The sequence below is a fragment of the Passer domesticus genome, chromosome 2 (assembly GCF_036417665.1).
Source record: "Passer domesticus isolate bPasDom1 chromosome 2, bPasDom1.hap1, whole genome shotgun sequence".
NCBI lineage: Eukaryota > Metazoa > Chordata > Aves > Passeriformes > Passeridae > Passer > Passer domesticus.
Window position 1 is genome coordinate 69,066,692 of NC_087475.1, and position 22,866 is coordinate 69,089,557.

Genomic DNA, 22,866 nt, shown 5'->3' on the forward strand with positions numbered 1-22,866 from the left:
TAAAATCACAGGACCAATTACAGCACCTTCCTAAAAATATAAATGAATTTTCAAATTACTTTTGAAGGTTGACAAGATGTTTGCTACAATGAGAAAAGCCTCCAAATCAGATTCCATATCTTCAGGCCGTTATCATCTGTCTTCCTCCATCCCAGAACACTTGAATTGTTTTCTTGTACCATCATTTCAGGGAAGAAGGCTGAAACTTCACAGGAGAATAGAGCTCTCTCTCTCTCCCCCTCCCCAGGCTAACTGCAGTCTAACTCAACATCCAAAATCTGAAAGATCTCCAGATGGCATGTCAAAAAAAAATCTTAAAGCCTTTTTATAACATATACTGGGGTCCAGCCACACTCACAAGCAGCCTTAAGAGCATATAGCTGGAATTTTTAACAGTACTGAGAGTTTCTTTCATGAGAAATCAGACGGATGAATACACATCTGATTTGTTGAAGTAATACAGTACCATCTGCAGTAAGTAATGCAGTAAGTAATATCTGCATTACTGCAGATCTTTAAAAATTCTCCTTTATATTTTAATTAAGCATATTATATACATAATGCCTATCTGCAGAGATGTACGTAAATATTGCATCTTATTTTTCCTAGAATGAAAAGCTTGGGTTTGTTTTGCTTTTTTTTAAGTTATGTGATAATTATGCAGGTAATTAGGGCATTGTCTTCTCATTGCTCCAAACTCATGAGAATTTTATAACTCCTGTGGCTAAAACATCCATTCCATTAACTACCACCTTGCAATCATTTTGTTGTGCATTGTAAAACAACTTGTGTGAATAATTGCCAGACTAATAACTTGTGTGAATAATTGCCATAATTGCATTAAAGTACCTAGCAAGAGCAAACTGTTCCAGCCTGTCAGCTTTCTCTTCAGTTTCTGTCATATCCAGACTAAGGCTATCACTGCATTCAAATGCTCCAGGGAGTTCATTTGTAGACCCTGAAAGGTCATCCTCATGGACTGCTATATCTTGTTCTTCAGGTGGAGCTTCAGCCTAGGGGAGTGAAGGATATGTCTTAGAAAACAGCAAATTAGTAAGTTAATTCCTCTAATAAATAGAAAGCATTTAATGAAAAAACCCACCTGACAATATGTTAAACTGCACAGATATAAAGCCACAGGTTATAAATTACATGAATCAACTTACACTTCTTCAAAAATACTGTATTTGCTCAACTTTCTGTCTTGGACAAATATTATTTTTAAGGCATTTTTCAACTTGTCTAGCAAAGAATTTCAGATTCCAATGCATGTGGCAACACAGCAAGGAAGTAATTTTTCAGAAAAACAATAGGGTTGTTGTTACTGTCAGTCTGTCCTTGTCTCTTAACACTTTATAGTGTCCAAGACTGTACTAAAGCCTCTCAGAATATATTGGAAACAATTACTGTCTGGAAGACTCTATGCATGTTTAGAACTGGGAATTAATTTTAGCATGTCATTTACATTCAAGAGGAATCCAAGCATTCTAACAGGCCATTTAAGGGATTATGCTTAATTTCCTTCCTTTTTCATCTATCAGCACCTAAAGGTCATGATTTCTTTTTGAAACATTCCAATTTCTCTTGCATTTTTAGTCTGAACAAGTTTTGTTTCAGCTTTAATCTTTTGGCTTTTGTCTGCCTCATCCATAGCCCCCAAAGAAGTTCCTGCAGGGATGACTGCAGTGGGTTGCTCAAACCTTTGTGCACATATACCCATGTGCATGCACATACATGTGTTGGGAATGAATAGGGAGGGAAATCTGTGGCAAGTAAATGAGAAAAGTGGCCCTCTGCAGTTTATCAAGTCTGCTTGGATCCTACAGATTAATTATGGGGATTTGTATTTGTAAAAATTAAACAAGACTTGTAACAGAGGGGACAGGGTCAGAAATTAAGTAGAATAATCTTTTGGTTTGCTTTGTTTTCTAAGCAAAAGAGGTAGAAATATTCCTGAGTTCAGGGAGAACGAAATGAATCAGAGCCCAAACCATCTTGAAAAGACATGCAAGCTATTATGGCTGAATTAGCAGAATAGGAACCAAAGCACCTGGTGAAAAGTGTAAATGTTTCATGCTTATTCAAGAAATAATTAGTAGTAACCACTTTCATACATTAAATATTAGCTTGAAAGAACCACTGCAGTTTCTTCACTGCAATGACAGAGTTTGTAGGAGGAAAACACATTTTGATGGGATAGAGCAAGGCAGGAAGGAAGAGGAAGCAAACACCTCCCACCCATTGGAGTCTAATATGATGTCCCAAAAGCAAAATAGAAAAGTGAACTTTGAATATAAATGGAGGATTGTAGTACACTTCCAGAAATATGTGAGTTTAGGTAACTGGAAAAATAGATAATATAGCATCATCTGAATTTCTGTAACCTCATAGAATTATCCCACTATCTTTAATAAAAAATAAATTTAACTAATTAAATGTTGTTAACAATAATATGTGGATTTTGGCATTGAAACATCTAGGAAGAGGCTACATAATCATGTAATGTTTCTCTCAACTGCTGCATCTATTTAAAGGTTGAGGTATTTTTGGTTTTGCTTATGATGCAACAACTAAACATTTTGTAAATCATTGAAGTAAAAAAATTTCCTTTGCATTCATGACACCTCATCAGCTCTCTGAAAAGAAGAATTCAGAGGAAAAGAGAAACAGTAAAGAGCTCAGATTATGAAATTAAGTAAAAATTAATTAGGTGTAAGTTTCAAATCTTCTGACTAAAAACTGGATAACTTCTACTTTACATTGACTCCAAATTATTTTGAGTAAAAATACAGAAGTGTGCACACTAGAAGAAAATACCTTTGAGGCAAAAACCCCAGTAATAGGGCATTCTGCGCTGACCAATTCAACCATCTTTGTGACAGCTGTAACCTGGGCTGTATTTTACACCAATATCAAATCTCTACCAGGACCAGTTGAATTTACCTGTCAATCCTACAATAAACTGCTCTGATTTTACGTTCTTCACTTACTTATTCCAAAGCTTTTCATTTTTGATCAATATTGGCACATGGGACATTAAAGAGATTTTGAAAGTAAAGATTCCAGCCTCCCAGACATACACTGAACTCCTAAGCTGTGATTTTCATTTCTTAATGTACACACCAACAGCTACTGCAGCTGGATGCATGAGATCAGCTGCAGCTCCCACCTGCAAACGTGTCTGTTCTGACTGCTGCTTCCTGAACTGAAATTCTGCCAACTTCTGCTGTTTATGGCTGTTATGTGGTTACTTGTCTACCAACAGTTGTTTTGACAAATGGTAATGAGTTTACCTTCTCCACAGCCACTGTATGGAGAGGTTCTCCTCCTTTCCTATCCTTACAAACACTTCCCTCCTCCCATCCTTTCTTCCTACTGCAGCAGTTTCTGACACAAACAATTTGTTCGATATTCAGCACAGTTCCAACCTCCTTTTCTATGACCTCTTCTGTAGAAGTTTCCATTCCTTCTGAAACATGCAGTGCTAGCAGTATCAATTTTTTGTGTGGCTGCATTTGGAGGGGGCAAGGGCAAGAAAGAAAGCCCATGATGACAGAAAATATATTCTTCCTCTGCCCCAGTCTCATACACTTCTGCTCTTTCTGCAGAAGTCACTCAATTTAGACATGACAGAGAAGCTTTACTGACAGAAGCCAACAGTATCATCAAGCCACTAATTCACACACCCCCCACTAAACCAGACTGTATTTCTGGAGAGACACTGAAAGGAGTAGATTCACCTCATCTCTCATGAGCAAGTACTGTCAAACAGAAAATTAAATAAACCATCCCCATGTTGATAAAGATTTACCAACCTTGCTTTGTCTTCATCTTCTGATACAGTTCTCTGAAACATAATCTGCTGAATGTGGTTGTTGTATCCTTGCAAATCCTGCCTCCCCACCCCCAGGATGGTTTAATATTGTGGTCATGAATTTAAAATTTCTGCGTGTCTGCCAAAAGGCAAGTACTGAATCCAGGGCACACAACTGTACAATAGGTCCCCACATACAAAAATATTTCAGAGAATACACGCGTACACCCACCACATGAGCTGGCATATTGTTCTTTAATTCAGCATGAAGAACAAAAGAATATTGCCTTGGAGTTGTAACTTGTAGCCAGTTCATGAACTTGTCTTCTGATGAGCTTGTACTACTTTGGTGCATATGTAGTGCAACATATTTAAGAAACGATAAAATCTCTCAATGAAGAAAGTATAAGTAGAAAGGAAATGATAGCAAGTGAAGTAGTGCATGAATGTATTGTACTATGCCACTAGACAGAGGAAGCCAGAATGTACTTGATTTCACAGATCAAACTCTATATGAAGTGTAAGCAAAAGAAATTGTAACAGTGTTACATAAAATACAGTCCAGTTGGAAAAAAAAGAAAAAAATGTAGTCACCTTGGGTCCTTCAGACACCTGGAGATTATTCATACCAGGCATAGACACATCAAAGCTGGATGCTCCCATGTTAAAATGATGAGGGTCTGCTGAGGTTGTGTCACATGATGTAGAAAGTGAGTCAATATGATTTGCATCCTCAGATGGGGAAAGATTTATAATCTGTTTAAAAGACAACAAAATCACAAAAGAATTGAGTATACAGCTACCCTACCACATGCTGCTTTCATGAACATGCAAAGCAGACAGTGACTTACACTGCAGTGACAGTGGCTCTCTTAGTTTGTATATAGACACAACCCTTTCAATATTTCTGTCATAAAAATTTGATTCAAAGCATTCCAGAAGTGAACAGTGAAAATCTGACACTATTTGCCAACCTGGCATCTTGTTCTATTTCTTTAAGCATTAAATACATCAGAAATATTTACTATTGGACAATTGTCAAAAACTGTCTCTTAATGAAAAAAGGCAAATAATAAGATCTGATGATTCTTGTGTTTCAAACTTTGCATACAAATTCCTGTTTACCTTTGCAAATAAGGGAAAATGCACCCACCAATTTCAGCTCATTAGATTGCACCTGGGCAGAGGAAACTAAAAGCCAGGCTTATTTAAACCCACCCCCCTATCTTTTCCTAAATTTCAAGTTTGCAACTTACTAGGTCTGAATTCTCCAAGATTTGGCTGGTGGTCAGGTCCTCCTCCTCTGATGACTCATCTGAGTCCTCATGGTTCATTTTGTTCAGGCTGGGTGTGCTCCCTGAGAGCTGGTTCTCTTCCATCAGCTGCATGTCACACTTGTCCAGGCTGTCCAGCGACCGTCTGCGCACTCCCCAGTTGAAGTTGTCCATGCTCTCACCCTGAAATCAGACAGAGGGTCAGCTTGCTTGATATAAAAATAATCATATGCTAAAGTTAGCTCCAGAAATATTTTGATGTAAAAATATAGTAAAATCTTGAAATAAGCATTATCTTGCTTGTTCACCTGGAGATAAGAGCAGAAGCATGGAAATGGCAGTTAAATGAACACTCAGTCTTTTCAGTATTAGGTATTTTTCATGCATTTACTAATTTAAGAATTTGTTTTGGTAAGTCCACATATACACACTCGTTGATACCAGTAGAGTAGTGACACGCAAAGGAAAAGTTTGAAAGCAATTTTAAAGGATTTTTTCAGGATGCTTAAAAGTATTAGAAGCACAGTTCATACCAATGGTTCAATTGCAAAAATTATGTTAAAGATTTTAGATTCTTTGTTTTATATATATAATGGTGAGTAGATTTGAACAAACCCTTGCTTTACACAAAAAATGTAACACCTTAAGCAGCACACCTTTTAAACTTTTATTCTAGGACCACATTGCTTATTCTTGAATCTACTTGAATTATTTGAAATTATATTTTGGGAATAGCCTGAGAAGCATTGCCTGTGATCTCACATTTTAAAAAGCACACAGTCAAATGGACTGAGCATTTTATATTTATCAGACTTCCAGTTCTGATCCTACACACAGTTACATAAAGTTGAGTGCATTAAGCAAATGGTGTAACCATTTGCTTAATGGTTAGGCTGCTGAACTGATAAAAAGTTCCCTTTATTTCTTTCATGTATAAAGATGATAATTAGCCTTCCACCCCTTTTCCATTTATTTATTGTATAATATATTTTCCGGTGGCCTGCATGCCTTTTCCCTGATTGCAATAATCTCTCACTCCTTTCCTAAGTCTAGCCAGGCTCGTCTCTGGCAAATGCAGGATCACATCCACAACTGCCCCTGCCATGGACCTCCAGGGGCAAAAGGGGCCTTACACAGCAAGAAAGGTTTCCCCAGAAATATTCAGATGCAGTTTTGGGTACTTTACCTAGATGAAAGCCCTCAAATCTGCATCAGCATGGGAAGGAAATTTATAGAGAAAAATGTATCTTTTTAAGATTCAGGGCTGCCTGTTTTAAACAAGACTCTGTAAATTAAAATGCTCTAAAACAAGCAAGTCAATTGATGAAAATTCAAGCTGACAGTGACACTTTAAATATTAATTTGAAAAAATACAGTTCTGCCTAAAAAAATAATATTATTATCAAAGAACCGATTATTATTATTTCCTGAGTTTATGCAGATCAAAATTATGTGCAGTCACTGATAAAGAGGTCTCAGTTCAGTAAGGCCCCTTAAGCAGAGTTGTGATTTTAAACACTTGAGTGATGCCCTTTTGGGACTACTCAGACATTTACTGAATGGGGACCAAACTGCATAATGTGCAATGAATTAAATTGCAATCTTGCCTCCTTAACAATCAACACACTTGCACAAATTGATCTTACTTTGCATCACTACCATTTAATGCAATGGACTGTAGAATTTAAATAGGAGGGAAAGTTCAGTTTCCTGACATTAAGCTCAGTGTTTCATGAACAAGTATGATGAAAGCAGAAACAAATATTTTTAAGGAAAAAGACAACCCTTGCAATTCACAAGAACATTTAAAACTAAGGAATGCACTATAATGAAGAGAAAATGAAGATGAAATTTTTATGAAGCCTGACACATTATTGGAAGAACCCTGTGTTTTTATCCTGGGACTGGTATCATATGGTAGTTTTGGGTGGAAAGAGAACAGAACACATCTGAGTTAAGAAATTAGGCCTCTTTAAACCTTAAAAATGACTGTTCAGCCCCAAGCTATTTATTTTAACAGATTCTTTGGTTGTCCATCCTCTTCCTCAAAGGCTGGAGGACACATGCAGCAATTAGACATCCTAGACAAACACATCAATTACTGAACTAACAAATGACAAAATGACATAAACAAGCAAGCAAGCAAAGACGACTGTCATCACATCCTTATTTTCATGATGCCTAGTAAAGCCATCAGTAAATTTAGCAGCCCATGTCTATGGGAATATTTCATGTTGCAGTTTTATGCTGTAGTGCATTAAGGAAGGAAGCCAGCAAAAAGAAGAAAAATAAAAGGGCATGCAGTTAGAAGGGGTAGTGAATTAAAAGTGAGGGAAAAGGATGAAAGAGATGAAACACTGTAACTCAAATACCCATAGCATTTGGATTAGTGTAAGTTTGCTACAGGGGCACCTAGAACCATCCTGAATTTAAACAAGAGGTCAGCACATCCCTATGAAGATGGAGTTGTTTTTGTAGTCTGTTTAGCAATCTTTCTTCCACAGTTAACAAGAAAGAGCAAAGATGTACTTGAGGGGCTGTTCATTTTTATCTGCAGCAGGAGCAAAGCCATCTCCCATCTGAAAAGCCACCCTTGGTACACATCAAGTCAGAGGAAAACAGTCACGTTACAAGTGTGTCTGGCCAGCAGGGAGCAGGTACCACACAGAACTTCCTACAGTCAGCACCCTCTGGTAAAGTAGCAGACGTGCCCTTGCAGCTACTTCAAACTTTACAACAGCCCAGAAGAAAGGAGGGATAGCAGGGAAAGTAGTCCTGTGTCGGGGAGAGCAGTAAAGCTCCTCCACAGAGGCAGTAAGAATCATGCAAAACCTCTTTCACACAAGTTTTCATCCTTAACTTTGTAGACAAAGTATGCAAAGGTAATGGAAATACTCAAATATTGTAGGGCATAGGTAGAAGCATTGTGGAGCTACATAGTAAGGCACTATTTCCATATGGGTGTATCTCTTACAGCACAGGCATTTTGAGACAAAGATTTTTGGGTGTTGTGTTTGCATAATAACTGATATACAAACTATCAGAAACAGATATGCAAAATTCTGTGGTTGCTGATTTCTGTATTATTTGAACAACTCATTAAATTCTTTCTCTATCATTTCAGTTCTCTCTATGCATTGACAAACTAAAATTTAGGCCCCAAACTGGCAATGACTAATGTGTCTTTTCAGTTTTTCTCACAGGTTAAATGATCCAGGAAAAGTTGGTAGGACCATACAGCTGTATTAAGTTAGGCTGTAGAAATTAATTTATTTATTCAATTAAATTGAGTCTGATAGCAATAATGTAAACTGACTGAGGTCTCATATGTCAGCTTTAGGAAGATGCTAACAGGAGACAATATGACAAAACATAAAAGGTAGAAATGATATATAATTAGCCCCTAATAACAAACGTCTCAAATTCTGTAGATAATGAAGTTTCTACACATTAATCATGCACACAGATAATACAAGGAGAAAAGGCTCAGTTTGAAAAACACCTATACTAGAATTAAGATATTTTAAAATTTGTGAAGACTCTTGAACATGTCAAAAAAAAAAAAACAACTTAAAATGATGCAGAATTTCTGAAAAGGACCTCCAAAGTATTTCTAATACAAGACAAAAAATGAAGCACCTGTCAGAAATGCCAACACACACACACACACTCACCTACGCACACACTGAAGGGGGGAGGCAACAGCAAAACTATGATGTTATTCTACAATATAAATTTGCAAGAAGGCATAACATATGCTGGCACATCTGAGTTCAAGTAGCATTCTTACCTGAAGTTCCTGGGTAGCAGATATAACAGATAGAAAAACAAATAGAAAGAATCTATGTAAAATCACTGCATCAAAGACATCATAGACAAACATTTGCCTACAATTTTAACAAATATTATCACACAAACTTCAACTCTACCATTTAAGTCTGAAAATAACTATTTCTTGCTTCCACATCTTTAGGAAATTTCAAACAAGTATACCTTGTGATCTGGAGATGAGCCAAGCATCACTGGCCTGTTAAAATCATAAGCACTTTTTTGAAGGACTGATGTTGCTCTTGCTAGCTTTAGTTTTCTAACACTTTTTTTCATTTTTATGAAGATACCACACTCATGTAAATGTTACAGTTTCAACTCAGTCATTAGAGAAGTAGCCTTTTACACTACGTCAAAGTTTATTTTTAAAACACTAGTAAGCCAAGTCTGAACTAAAATTTGGAATGCAATCCATGGCAATTAAAAAACCACTAAGTGAAACTCAATATTTTTAATTTTACTTCACATAAAACTAGAGAAGCTTGGTATCTCTTCCATGACCAACTTAAGACTATAAGGATATCAATTAATTTATTTTAAAAGGAATTGTTGTGCACAATTATTTATACTCTTTATTTAATTTTAACTGCCGAAGAGAAAAAAGAAATTCCTGAATTTCAGTGGACAAAATTTTTCAAGTGATCTTCAGACAAAACTGCAGTCCTACGTTTTTGAAAGCTTTTAAGACACAGAAATTACTGCAGCCAATGTATTTTTGCCAGACAACCTGGCATTATTGTTTTATCATTAATCCTTGTTTGGAACCTTGAAGCTCCTTCAATATTTGTCTAATGTATTTTCAACCATTGCTGCCAACTATCCTTTCAGATTTTTTTAATGTTGTTTTTGTTGTTGTTGTTGTTGTTTTTTTCCCTTAGCAAAGTCATGTGTATGTGTGAGCCAAGGCTACTAATTTTGATACAGAAATTCCTGCCTTGGAAAAATAAGGACTTTAGGGCTTTTTTTTTCCCATTCCTTCATCCTTTCTCTTCATTGGAAAAAACAAAAATCAGATGCACACCTGAGTTCACATCTGAGTGTTGTGTTTGCCTTAAAATTATTTTACTACTGTAATATAAATAGGTAGAAAAAGGAATATTTCTTCCTGCACACATGTTCTTCTCAGGGCTAAGAGTGATGACTGGGAGAATTCATGTTAGAAACAAGTCCACAGTTAAGACATCTGAGCGTTAAGTCCTTCAAAAAACTAACAATTTCTGAACTTTTAAACAGCAACAAAATTGTCAGACTTGTTTGGCAACAGATATTAATTTTTGATCTTTCCTGATCAAATAGAAAGAAATACCCAAGTTTGATATTAGCAAGGTTAAAGGGTGTAGCCCTCAAAAATTTATCAGTTCTTCAAATTTTTCCCTTCAGCAGTTTCAGCTCAAGGTGAGCTGACAGCCTTCACCTGTCAAGACTTGATCTGGGTGCTCAGGATTTTGTTTAGCTCCTGTATGAACTGACGAAATCACAGACACCTCAGCAGAGTGGAAGGTACATCTCTAAGTGATTTCATCGGCAGTTGCAGGAATAACAGCAGCCTGAAGGCCTGAATTAATGTTTCAGAGGGTTCCTTATGAACCAACAGATTTGGAACAATTTCATTTTATACATTTTTAACCAGCAAATACATATATTTTCTTAACTATTTAAATCTTTACAAATTGTATTTAAAATAAGTTTACTTAAAAGTAAGTTCACCAAAAAGGTACTAGAACAGAGGCTTTATTTTCCACTACCAGTTTTGCAGTGTTTCCTAAAGTAGACTCAGAAAGGAAGGGTGTGGTAGTCTTTTTACTGTTACGCTACTGAAATAAACACTAAGTGAAGATCATAAATAATCTGAACTTAAAAGCACGTTTATAGCTACACAGTTAAAGTTTTATGTTACAAGAAGAGAAGTGTTTAAAAGAAGGAGTATATAAGTGTTTTAATAAAAAAGCTGTTTCAGAGAAAATATACTGTACCTCCCCATCTTCCAGCTCAACATCTAGGAAATCAAAGTCCCTAAAGACTCTGAATTGCTGTTCACTGTTTGAGTCATCCATGTTCTCCTGCTCCCTTGCTCCGTCTTCTGAAGAGACCAAGCTCGTCTGGTGCTCAATCAGATCCAAATCACCACAGGAAGAAAAAATCACCTACAATCCAAAGGATTTCTTTTGTTACAAACTGTTCCCTCTGGTTGTTTCTTCCTAAAAGCTGTAATTGGTTATTCAGAAGACTGTATTTCCAGTACACACCTAATTCCTTCACTGAGTATTTTTAGAACACTCTTTATTATTTATGTTGGACAGGTGCCTTCAGATTAAACTTGTACAAAGAAACAACTTCATACTGTGGGAACACATCCAAGAATATTACAGCTACCTCCTAAAGGCTGCAGATTGATGTTGCCTGGATGTTTGTATACATATATAGGAAAAAAATTCAAAGAACTTAGCACAGAAAATACTGTCAAGGGGATGATACAGTAAGTTCATTAAAAAAAAACCCCTCCAATTAACAAGTTGTTAAAAAATATGTCAAGATTAGAAAATACAACAAGCTATAATTTTTTCTTTCCTACTGAGTATACTTGTATCTGCAATTTAGTTGCACGCATTAAACAGTTTCTGTCTTGCAGAAACAAAGGACCTGTTCTCCATTATACAAGTGACATATACCATGTTCAAAAACATTCAGAAGATTTTATTTTTTTCTGTAGAAAACATTTAATAAATATTTTAAGAGCTTCCCACCCTGGGTGATCAATCACCCTTTTCCTGGCACCAGATAACACTAATTTTTAAAGAGTAACATCAGAACTAGTGTCTAATGGAAAAATCAGACACATACACACTTTCCCCTCTCATTTTATTTCTGTAATATAATTTTTTACTTTATAAAGGCTCTGGATTGTTAATAGAGAGGTTGTTACTCTCTACCCACTGAGATGGCATAAGTAAAACCTACAGCATCAGAGATTCTCACAGGAAAACCACACATAGCTCCCAAAGTGAATCTTTTTTAAGTGAAAGGGCCATCCAGTCCCTGGTCCAGTACAAAGGACAATGACAGCAGTGGCTTCAAACCTATCTGGGAGACACAGTTCTTCACTTTCAACGCTTAGGACACAATGAAAAAAAAACTGGTCAATACAAGGCTACTTACTGAAGGGTTTTTACTCAGCCCAACTTCCTGACCACACAGGGAAAGGACATGCACCAACTTTTCCTTTGTCCTTTTCTGGAAAACAAGATGTTTCTCAAGTGAGCATTTTTAACCAGCATTCTCCCTGTGGCTAAAAACATACATTAGCAATTTTTAATTAGGAGGAACCAACCAAAGAATTAGTCATTAAATGCTCAAAGGATTGCTTTCAAAGTAACTATGCATCAAGGAAACATAAAAATAGCTGTTAATGATTTTGCTGTTTATTATATTTAAATTAGTCTACAAATTCCATTGAGTATATTAAGAAAGCGTTGGCTCATATGCATCACTTCAGAAAGACAGTTCAGAAGCCTAAAATTAAGCACATGCACAATTTTTTTTTTTGCAGAATTGGGCTTGAGTCACTGCTGTATAACCTGCTGTATCAAAAAAGAAAAAAGAGCAAAAAATAAGTTTACTCTGCATGGCTTTATTTAAATTGGCAGATAAACAAAATCATTAAGGTAATCAAATATCACTTCTAAGAAAATTGTTATTTTTATTGAATTTCCCAAGAAAACAACTTTAAAAGTTGCACAAGCTATCTACCCTTGCTAAAATCTGAACTCATGTGTCGTGTTTACTTAAATCTGACCTAGATTTAAGAGGTCAGAAAGAGACGCATTTCCTGCAAGCTGAAAGAAAAGCAGCTTTGGGATAGAAGATTGACATAATCCAGTCCATTTTTGAGTCCAAGAAAGTCATTCAGTGCACAGGGTCTGCAACTTGCTAATGAATAGTGGGCTACCTACCTGAGAGTACTGGGGTCTCTTCCAGCTCACGGGAACAAGGACATTGGAGTTAGATCCTGATGAGGTTGAGGAAGTGCTTCGGGTGACAGCCATTGCCCTGGGTTTGCCATCTCGCCCAGAAGAACTCTGCAGCTCATCATACCGCCTCCCAATAATTGGAGTCTTAAACAGAGAGTAATTATTCAGTGGCACCCTGCTTCAGGATGAACTTAGAAGAGCCATATTGCTTCAGTTGGAAGAAACATTATTTTGAAGATCATATACAGGGATAAAACTAGGAGTACAGCAAATTTCACATCCCTTGGTGTGTTTCTTATTTTCCACTGTGTATATCTGAGTTGCAACTGCCATACTCAGTAGCCAGAGGTTATGTTCATGGATAGATAATATTCAAAGCAACTGCGAACATGTTCCTGACATAAGAACCAGCAAAATCCCAAGAAAGTTTATGAAGTTAACTTCAAATATGCACTTGTTGCATATTTTATATATTTTTTTCCTAATAGCGCTGAACACTTTGGTCCTTTTCCAACAGGTATTGAAATGCTTTCTTGGATTGACAATAGGATGCTCAGCATTTTCCAGAACTATACTGACAGGAAAGCAAGTAGTACCATATGCCTTTTTATGCTTGCATTTCCTTTTAACCTCAACAGCTCACTATTATCTATATGAAATAATCTATAATCCTGCTAACAGTTCTGCAGCTTCTTAACAATAAAGTGAATTGCCCAATAAAGTCACTAGGATCATTCAGTTCTATAAAGTTACAAGGGTTTGCGGGATAAAGACAGCTGTAAGAGAGTCCAGTGAAAACAGAAACTAAGGAGTTAAGAAACAGAACTACAAAAAATACCTCTGAAATATCAAAATGAAACTCCAAAGTCTTCCCTGGTAGCTCCTTGGAGGCACTGTTCCACACTCGATGTATTTCCATTTTTGAAAGGTCACTATGTTGATAGGAAGGTAGAACTAGACTGGCAGAACGAGAAACTACCAATTTCAGGATATTCAAGGCTTCTCTCCAGTGAATGCTCTAGAAATAATATATTTACTCAGCAAACAGAAAGTGAGATTCACATACATTCAAGATTATTTGGTTTTTATACTTGTATTTTTTACCAGGTAATTAAAATGTAGAATTGGAATATACATATTTTTTGTCTCTCTTGCCCAGTGACAAAGTGTGTATTGCAGAACAATTTCAACATCAGAGACCAAGACCTGCCTAAGGTGTTACTGTTAGGGAACTGGCCCACAAGCTGGGAGACCTGTGGATAAAGCCAACTTGGCAGAGGATTTAAAATCTCCTACCTGAATGTCTTAGTCAGTATGAATAAATGTAAGGGCCATAGCAGAATCCCCATTTAATAAAAAAGGTGACTTGTCACGGTTTTTTACCTCTGTGAATTCCTAGTACTCCCATGTATTTTTCACTTGTCAAGAATTAGGTACAGAGGTCTCTGAAGAGAAGTGTTCATGCCACACCTTTCTTGTGCTAGTAATTAAGGAATGGTCCCTCAGGCTCTGAGAGTGGCATTAAAGTTGCTCTGAGGTACTCCAAGGCTGAAGCCCAACCTTCCCCCACAGCAAACACACAGCCGGGCATCTTCTCTGGGGATGCACAGGCTATGAGACATCAGGATGTTTACAAACTTTGTACCACACTAGACACTTGCAGCCCTCCCTGCTAATCAAGTCTTAAATTCTTACCTAGAAAATCAACTTAGGAGACTAAATGAGGCTAAGTTCCCATAGTAATATAAAAACAATATAGTATTTACCTGTACGTATTTTTCAATGGTTTTTAGCACTTCCATGTTAAACTGCTTCACAGGAATAGCAGACAGGTCCATATAACTAAGAAGACTGTAGATCATCTGTAAGAGGGACTGTTGCATACTAGGAAGGCCCTTTTCTAGTAGCTTTTAAAAGAAAAGTGAATACAACAAAATTTTGAGACATTTCTTCTTAAGTAAAAAGCTACCAGTTTCACAAACAGCAATTGTATTCTTTATCTCTCTTCACTCACTAATTTTGCAATGCCATTTTACAATAATTTCACAACTGAAGATGATACAGGCATGAAGCAAAAAAGAGCTTAAGTTGGGAGCCAAATGCCAGCCTGTTATATTTTATATATGCCTGCCCTAACTTATCCAGAAAACACATTCAGCAGTTGAGTAAACTGGTAGGTAAAATTTACATTGTAATTGGGTAAGCACATCCAATAAAAACAGGGGAAGATCTTTTTATGTCTACATTTGCTGGAAGTCAGTGAGAAAAAAGAAAACTTACTGAAGAAACAAAACTACTACTATTCAGACATCAATAAATATTTATCAAATATATTTCACTGCCAGTGCTCACTGGCTGTAAGTGCCAAAGAAACATTTTCTCTTTAGGAGGAGGTGGAGTCCCTGGCCCCTATTACTGTAAAGAGGAATACAAAGAAGGGCTTGATCTAAATCCTGGAATTTTCAGACACCTGACTGTAGACCACAATGAACCTTGGAAATGCTCATAAATATGTGTGACAGTAATTCCAGAAGCATACAGATAGCCATGAATTGTTTGTATATGTGTGAAATATCTCAGCTGAGAATTTCCTGGCAGGCAGCATGTTCTTTCACTGGTGACAGGCACTGTCCCACCCCACAAATTTCAGAGCCAATTAAGTGTTTTCACTGGAGGTTATCAGAGCCTCAATACTAGACACTATCCTCCCAATCCAGGCTGACAAAAAAGTTCTAACACTGGCTATTTAGAGTTATTGGATTCTAGAAAAAAATTTGCTTATAAAAACTCTAAGCTGCCTCCTGCCTTTCATCAGAGAAAAATTCCAGTTCTTACTCAAGTGGACCTTAGTAATTTTTATATACCCTTCTAAGGATATAGAAGGATAAGGTTCCTGTTTTTATTGAATGAGAACATTTCATGCCAGTGCAAATGGAACCTATTTTATCCCACTAAATATCTTCTGATTTCTTTCATCAGCAAAAGTGAGTAGCAATTAGTGATTCATAAAACAAAGCGAGCAAATTCCATTAACAGCACAATAAAGGAAACTCATTATACTTATCTATTCCTCTACAAATAGACAGGAAGAATTTTTAAATTAAAGGTTTGGCAACCTGCTTCAGCCCTTAGACACTGTCAGCCCCTCAAATACCTTTACTGAAAATGTGCTTAGCAATTCTTTTTCAAAAACGGTTACCCAGGGTTTTTTTTTGCCTTCCATTAGGATCTGGCAATGGAAAGTCTGATTCCTCATTTCCAAATAGTTTATGTGATGCATGCAGCACATCAGCCATTTCAGTGCAGGATTAGAAGAAAGTATCTGGATGACAGAAAGAACTTTTTTTGTTCTCTGACAGAGGCTACTGCATCAGACAATCCCTTTTGGGATAAGAAAATGAATTCTTGGGAAATAATGGGAATTTTTTCTCCAATGGTGTTTAGAAAGCTGTTACAGGAACCTTATCTCTGAAAGTTTGTACAAACTCACTAGTTTGTACAAATTTTTTGTCAAAAGTATATGTTGACTGAAACAGCTCTTGGCCCTTAAACCTGACATCTTTGTGGACTGTGTCTGTTCTCACTTGCTCACATGAATATATGTGGCAGATGGCAGTCCAAGTGTGGCCTTAAATACATAATGAATTTACAATACGAAAGAGTATTTCTGTTTATAAAAAGAATGGCAGCCTTAACATGCCTTTAGTGCAATAGGAATTCTGTTGCTGCCAGAAGTACCAAAAATAGCAGCAAGATGGAGTAGTGGTAGCAGATCATTTGGATAAGAGAATTCCAGGACAAAAAACTTCCACTGCATTTGTAAAAAGAAATACAACTGTTCTCAGAATTTTTTTTTTTGACTCTTGTACATATGACCTGGTTTGAAGAATTGTGGATTCCTCTCTTGTTCTGTGTGGTAACTATTGGGGTCTTATCTGGGCTCAGGAATCCGCACTGCATTAGCAACATTTGCCCTCTTCCTGAAGCAAAAACTATCCCAGAACAAAGTGGAGAAGAGAGCCTTCTCTTTCAAGGGCTGCCTGGGCTGCTGGGGTGTTACCACAGGAGACAGTTCCCTTTGCTCCTCCTGATCTGGCAGGAGCTGTGAAGAGGTACCCAGCTCTGAGGCAATGCCATGCAGTGAAACAAATGTTTTGAGGAAATAAAGAGGGCATTTCAAAAGCTATGTCTGAGACACAAGCCATAACTCAGATTAATGCCTTATCTAGGGCATGTTTCCCCTTGCAATACAGATGGTTTAGTTTCTACTGATTCTTTGGTTTTGAACAGGTTAGAAATGCTTGTTTTTATCACCATCTAACAAGAAGGAGATGGAAAAATCTACCATAAGCATATTACTATGTACTATGGATTCTCGTCCTTTCTTCTCTATTAATAGCATTATCTGCTTAAGTTTGAACAAGATCCTGGACTTAATGAGTCACCAGTTTAACATGACCCATGCCAATTCAGAATAAGTGTGCTGCCATGACTAAAGTTTAAATTTCAAAAATTAATCTGAAAAGATCTAGCATAAAACCAAAGTAAATTTTCAACATGTTTGTACGCTGATCTGATTTTGGTTGTGGAGGTTGAGAGTTCTATTGCACTACTGAACAGTGATTTTTCCTCATCTGTAGATTGAGACCTCGCAGTAGTTTTCTAGAAGAAATTATAATTTTTCATGAATGGAGAATATGTAAAACTAATTAAGGAGCACTACTTGTCACTGTGAGATTTGGATAATAACAGAGTTTAAATATTTTATTTTGTACTGGAATCATACTCCTTGATGACAAGCAATGACTTGCCATTGAATAGGTTAAATACAAAATTTTATCTGAATGGCAATAATTGAAACTTCTACTTTGTGCTGAGAGTATTTGTTTTCATAGTGTTAATTTGTGGTAGAGTGTCTCCTTCTGAAGCTACACATGTGTTTGGAAGGGTCACTGTTGCAATACAGTTTCCTTTGTTACTCTTAATCACTGCCTCTCTCACAATTTCCCTCTGTTCCAAGTGTTGGGGATTGAACCAGGATTGTTAAGGCTTGAGGCTGTTTATGGCTTTTACATTCAAGTGCAGGTTGCCCAGTGGGGCTGTTAACCTATTTGGATTTATCAATTGACAGTATATCCCACACCTGGTTTATAGGAGACAGGGAGACATTGTTTATCCTGGCCTGGGGATTAACTAAGAAGAAAAGAGGAAAAATTCTGAAAGCTGAAAAAAACCCCCAAAAAACTTCAAGGCTACAGCAGGCTGAACGAGATGGTTTCTTGTCTTTTGCTACACCACCAGACTGGCAGCTACTCTATGCCCATATAAATATTCTCCAGACATGACTCAATGTAAATACAGAGAAAGGAAGTCAGTGCTTATAACTCCGTCATCCTGCTGCTGCTATGCGAGGAATGTGTCTTAATTACAGTAAAAAGCCTGCCTGGCTTGCTGTTGATACAGTAGGTGGTGCCAATCTACAGCAAGCCGTGCAGAAAAGAGCCTCCACATGCATGTCTCAACCCATTTCAAGGGGAGCAGGATCAGGAACAATGACTTTTGTGATGGTGGTGCAGCTCTAGCATCTGTACAGAGAGCACTGAAGGGGAAATAGAGGAGCAACTGCTTTCCAAAGGTTGGGAAAGCAAAGGAGAAAGAATTTGAACACTTACATTTTAACAGCATTTCTTTATTACAAATATAGTTTTAATAGCATTTTTTAATTAGGAATACAAGCTTCCACTGTGAAGAAGACACTTGACTCTGGAGGGTTCAATGTCATGAAGAGCTCTTCATTTGAAGAGCTAATAGCTCTCCAAAGTATTTGGACTTGAAAAGAGACTGAAAATCCTCAAGGTCCTGTTCAAGGTTCCTACAGGAACCTAAAGATCATATGTGATTGATGACTGAGAGCCCCCATGTGCAAGCAAACTGAGGAAGAAGCTTGATGTAGCATGGCCCAGTTTGCTCTGGAGCCTTAAGTGAGTGTGGGAGCAGCACCTGGCTTTTCAGACTCTTGCAAATTTGTGACTAGCCAGTATCAGAGATTCCTGAGGGTTTTTATAGATCCTTTGGCAGATGCTAGTTAATTATGTAGAGAGGTGTGTGTCAACCCCTTCTCCAGAGTACCAATTGATAGTATAAAAGGAAATGGTCTTAAGTCAGGCCAGGGAAGGTTTAGATTGACTGTTTGGAAAAATGCCTTCAGGAAAACAGTTTCCCAGCATTGGAACAGGCTGCCCAGGAAAAGGGTGGACTCACCATCCCTGGAGATATTTAAAAGATGTGTAAATGTGGCAGTGAGGGAAATGGTTTAGTGGTGGACTTGGCAGGGTTTGATTTAGGGTTGGACTTGATGATCTCAAAGCTTTTTTCCAACCTAAAAATGATTCTGTGATTCTGTGAATGCAGAACTGTCTTCTCTCTGGATGAGAGGGGACACTGAAGGCAACTCAGTAGGGAAGGGATAAATCTAAGAGCCCTGTAATAGAATGTTGTCCTGAAAGTGATCTGACAACGGGAGGGGTGATATCAAACAGCTAAAGAGCAGAACTGAACCTTGGAATCCCAGTAACAACTCTGCATCAGCACTATGCACAGGTGAAAGACATCAGGAGTAAACAATGAACACCAGAAAACCTTTGCAGCAAGATGATCCCATTCAGTGTTAAGAGGAATGCATACAAATTTGTATCAAGAACCAGATCCTTATACAGCAGGTGGTATCTTATTATGCTGGAAAACCCATTGTGGAGCTAGTCTTCTGATTTTCCTCAATGGCATCTAAATAAATGTCTAGTTTCCTCTCATTTTCACAGTGGAAAATCCAACTGGCTGATGAAGGAATCTGCTTTAAGATGCATCAGCTTTTGTTTTAGTGTTAAATATTGGTTTTTTTAAGTAATTCTGGTTTGTTTTTTTTTTTTTTCTGACAAGTTCTGCTTTTTTTTTTAATTATAAATAACAGATGCAGAGCTCCCAGTAATTTGCTGGCACACTTCATCTCTTTGGGCTGCTGGGCAACAGGAGAGTTAGAACAGTGAAAAGTTATTGAAAAACTTACCTCAGCCAAATATGTAACCATACTCAAAGTAATATCAGCAAATGCTTCATGAAGGTAACGGCAAACCACATTTACCCAGGTAGCACAGTCCCTTGTGTAGCTGTGTGTTTTATAAAGGGTCATGACATGCGCAAGATTTGATAGCTTGGGATTCTTCTCCTCCAAACAAACCTAATTAAATATAAACATCAAAACATATCAAGAACAAGGCAACTGCATTTACAGGGTTTGAGGATGTACAAACCAGCAAATTATTTTCATACCTGAGCAATCCTTTCGGCTATATCTTTACAAAACTGGTTAGGGCTGTCAAAATGCTGAATTAAATGGGGCAGGAGACACAAAACATTCAGTGGAAATCCTAGAAAAAGAAAATACAGGACAAAACATATATTCTAGGCAGCAAGAGCCACAGTGATCTTTAAATTGGTGTTTCATGGGAGGTCACAGTTCCAACATTACACTAGCCATAAACTCACACAGACCCTGTCAAGCTGGTCATACCACTGACCACACCATATTTGTCTTAAAGGGGCCTTAATTTGAAAATCCACTATGTCATTTAGGCAACAATACTCTTGTAAAGCATGAGCCTATTTCTGCAAACACTACTGCATATTTCTGTTAGAGATAATTTTTATCTTTTCTACTTAACTGGTTTATTGACAGTCTTAACCAGTGGCATTTTCACTACAGCTGCTAAAACACAAAAAGAAATTCAGTGAATATTGATTAATAAACAACTGTTCTGGGCAGCTGCCAGGCACAGCTTCCACTGTTTTACACTGTTCAGGGTAATAATAATGCACAAAGTTCCAAGTGCTGTAATTAGCTTAAGTGCTGTCTGGAACTGGGATTCAGATCTTCTGCACCAACTCATAGCTCAAAGTGGTTGATGCAATACCTGCAGCAGCTGTAACAGAGAGCTGTAACAAAAGCTGCTCTAGTTCAGGTGGGAGCTCAGAAGTCAACTAATTGTATCTGGACGCAATCTGCTTTTTGAAAAGAAAGAATTTGTTCTATGAAAATAATTTTCTAACCATTCATTCCCTCACCATTAATTCCCTCAATTAAACAAGTTGCTGAAATTAGGATCATGGTTTCCCTACTCCTCCTTTGTATTCAGGGAAAAGGAAAGATACCTCCAGATGGTACTGTCACAGTATGAATTTCCCAACCAAAACGTGGAACACAGGCACCACACATGTTCTTAGAAATGGGCAGGCTGTTCAAGGCATTCATTCCTTTACTCTGTGTCTAGGCTTGTTACGACTAAGTTGTAAAGGATGGGCATTTGTCTTAGTATCTGTGTTTCTGACCAAAAGAGAGGAGTAAAACTCTGGTACAATGCAGAAACTCACTTCAAGAAATATAATTAAGAAGTAGCCACAAGCTCAGCTACAAAATGGGGAATTTCAAAATTCTATCTTACTTCCTTATAACCCAGGCCTCTCTCCTCACTCACTATTGTGCTACTGTAGTTTATCTAGAGTGTAATAGAGTTTTTGATTTTTATATTTTTAGAGAAAACACCACAAAACACGTATTTAAAATCAAGCAATTTGATATAGTTTGAAAACAACTGAATAGAAAAACTGACCAAGCAGGTAATAGAAATTTTGACAGTATCTTCTTACATGTTTACTTTGTCACCAATCAGAAACTTTATATGATGCTAAAGACCTAGAAATTAAATGCTAAATAATACATGATTTCTCTCCTCCAAAATCTTGTTGTGGATTCACTTTCTAGAAACAGGTCATTATTTCTATGAAATTCCAAAAAAAGCTCATCCAGCTCAAAGCAAAAGTACATTATGCTATATTCTAAGAGAAAGAAAAATTGCTATTTTTGGTTTTGTTCAGATAGCTGAATGAGGTCTGTCACCAAATGTCAGTGCAACAGAAACTGAAAGAGAGGAGAGCATAATGGCTTACCTATGGCTTGAGAGGAATCCACCATGGATATTCGAGACACTGGTGTCAGCAAACTGAAGAGCTGGAGTGTGAGGTCAGTGGTAGTAAGGGAAGTGAATCCTTTCAGGAGTAGCTGCTGAAGTCCTGAGAAGTCTGCCCATTTCAGCTGCCCTTGCAGCTTCTCTAACTTCTCCCGGTTTTCAGCTTTATCTAGTGGCAAATGAGCCAGAAGTTTATTCAGCAACCGCAGTGCCATTAGGTACTCAAACTCAAAATCTGATTCCATCAAAGCCACAGCAACCCAAAAGATGGTGGCCAGTAGGTTGGTTGGATTGTTAATATGGGATGGATCGGTGAGACTGTCCTTTAGAGAGGATGAACTTCTGGTTTTAGAGGACAGGCCTTGCTGGGTGCATGCTTGAATTCTGTCTAGTGTGGCACTGCGTGGTGGGTCTGAGGACTTGTCCACGTCTCCAAACTTTTTGGGTACAGAGAAGCTCCTCTGGTGTCTACTTCGCTCAGCAGTGGCTGTGTTGCCACCTGCAGGATTCATATTCAGCTGCCCTGTGCTCTTTCGATTTGCGGTCAGTTTGGTGTTCGATGTTAAATCTGGTGAAGATGAACTGAAACCAAGATTTATAACATCCATTACGTTGTGTGAATGCACAGCTTTCATGTAATGTACATATCAGATGCAAGCTAAGTATTTTTCAGACTGTAAATAAATATTTAAATGGAAGAAATAGAACACCAAAGCATCTATTGCAGCCTGCCTTCTTTTTTCCAGAAGACAGACATGCCCACAGATCTGACAGAGATAAGATTCACATGGCACTGCAGCAAATCAGAGCAGGATAGCCTACAGTCTACATAGGCAAGAATGACATGGGGATAAGAAATACAGGGCTGTGAAGTGACTTATGGCAATTCCCAATGGGACTGTGACAGAACTGAAACTGAAAACAAAACTGAAAACTGTGACAGAACTGAAACTGAGGTCTTT

General features: G+C 37.5%; 1 protein-coding gene across 8 annotated transcripts in view; it reads right to left on the minus strand.

The window, feature by feature from the left end:
* Positions 1-22,866, minus strand: part of FRY (FRY microtubule binding protein) — a 223,469-nt gene that overhangs the window by 18,971 nt on the left and 181,632 nt on the right. For all 8 annotated transcript variants that reach the window (XM_064409057.1, XM_064409056.1, XM_064409051.1 and 5 more), the window contains 11 exons: positions 21,885-22,486; positions 20,211-20,308; positions 19,948-20,118; positions 14,651-14,791; positions 13,723-13,902; positions 12,867-13,028; positions 12,073-12,147; positions 10,890-11,060; positions 5,071-5,271; positions 4,409-4,570; positions 850-1,013 (listed from right to left, as the gene is read on the minus strand). In XM_064409057.1, the coding sequence (XP_064265127.1) occupies positions 850-1,013; positions 4,409-4,570; positions 5,071-5,271; positions 10,890-11,060; positions 12,073-12,147; positions 12,867-13,028; positions 13,723-13,902; positions 14,651-14,791; positions 19,948-20,118; positions 20,211-20,308; positions 21,885-22,486 (2,127 nt within the window). The remainder of the gene's footprint in view (positions 1-849; positions 1,014-4,408; positions 4,571-5,070; positions 5,272-10,889; positions 11,061-12,072; positions 12,148-12,866; positions 13,029-13,722; positions 13,903-14,650; positions 14,792-19,947; positions 20,119-20,210; positions 20,309-21,884; positions 22,487-22,866) is intronic.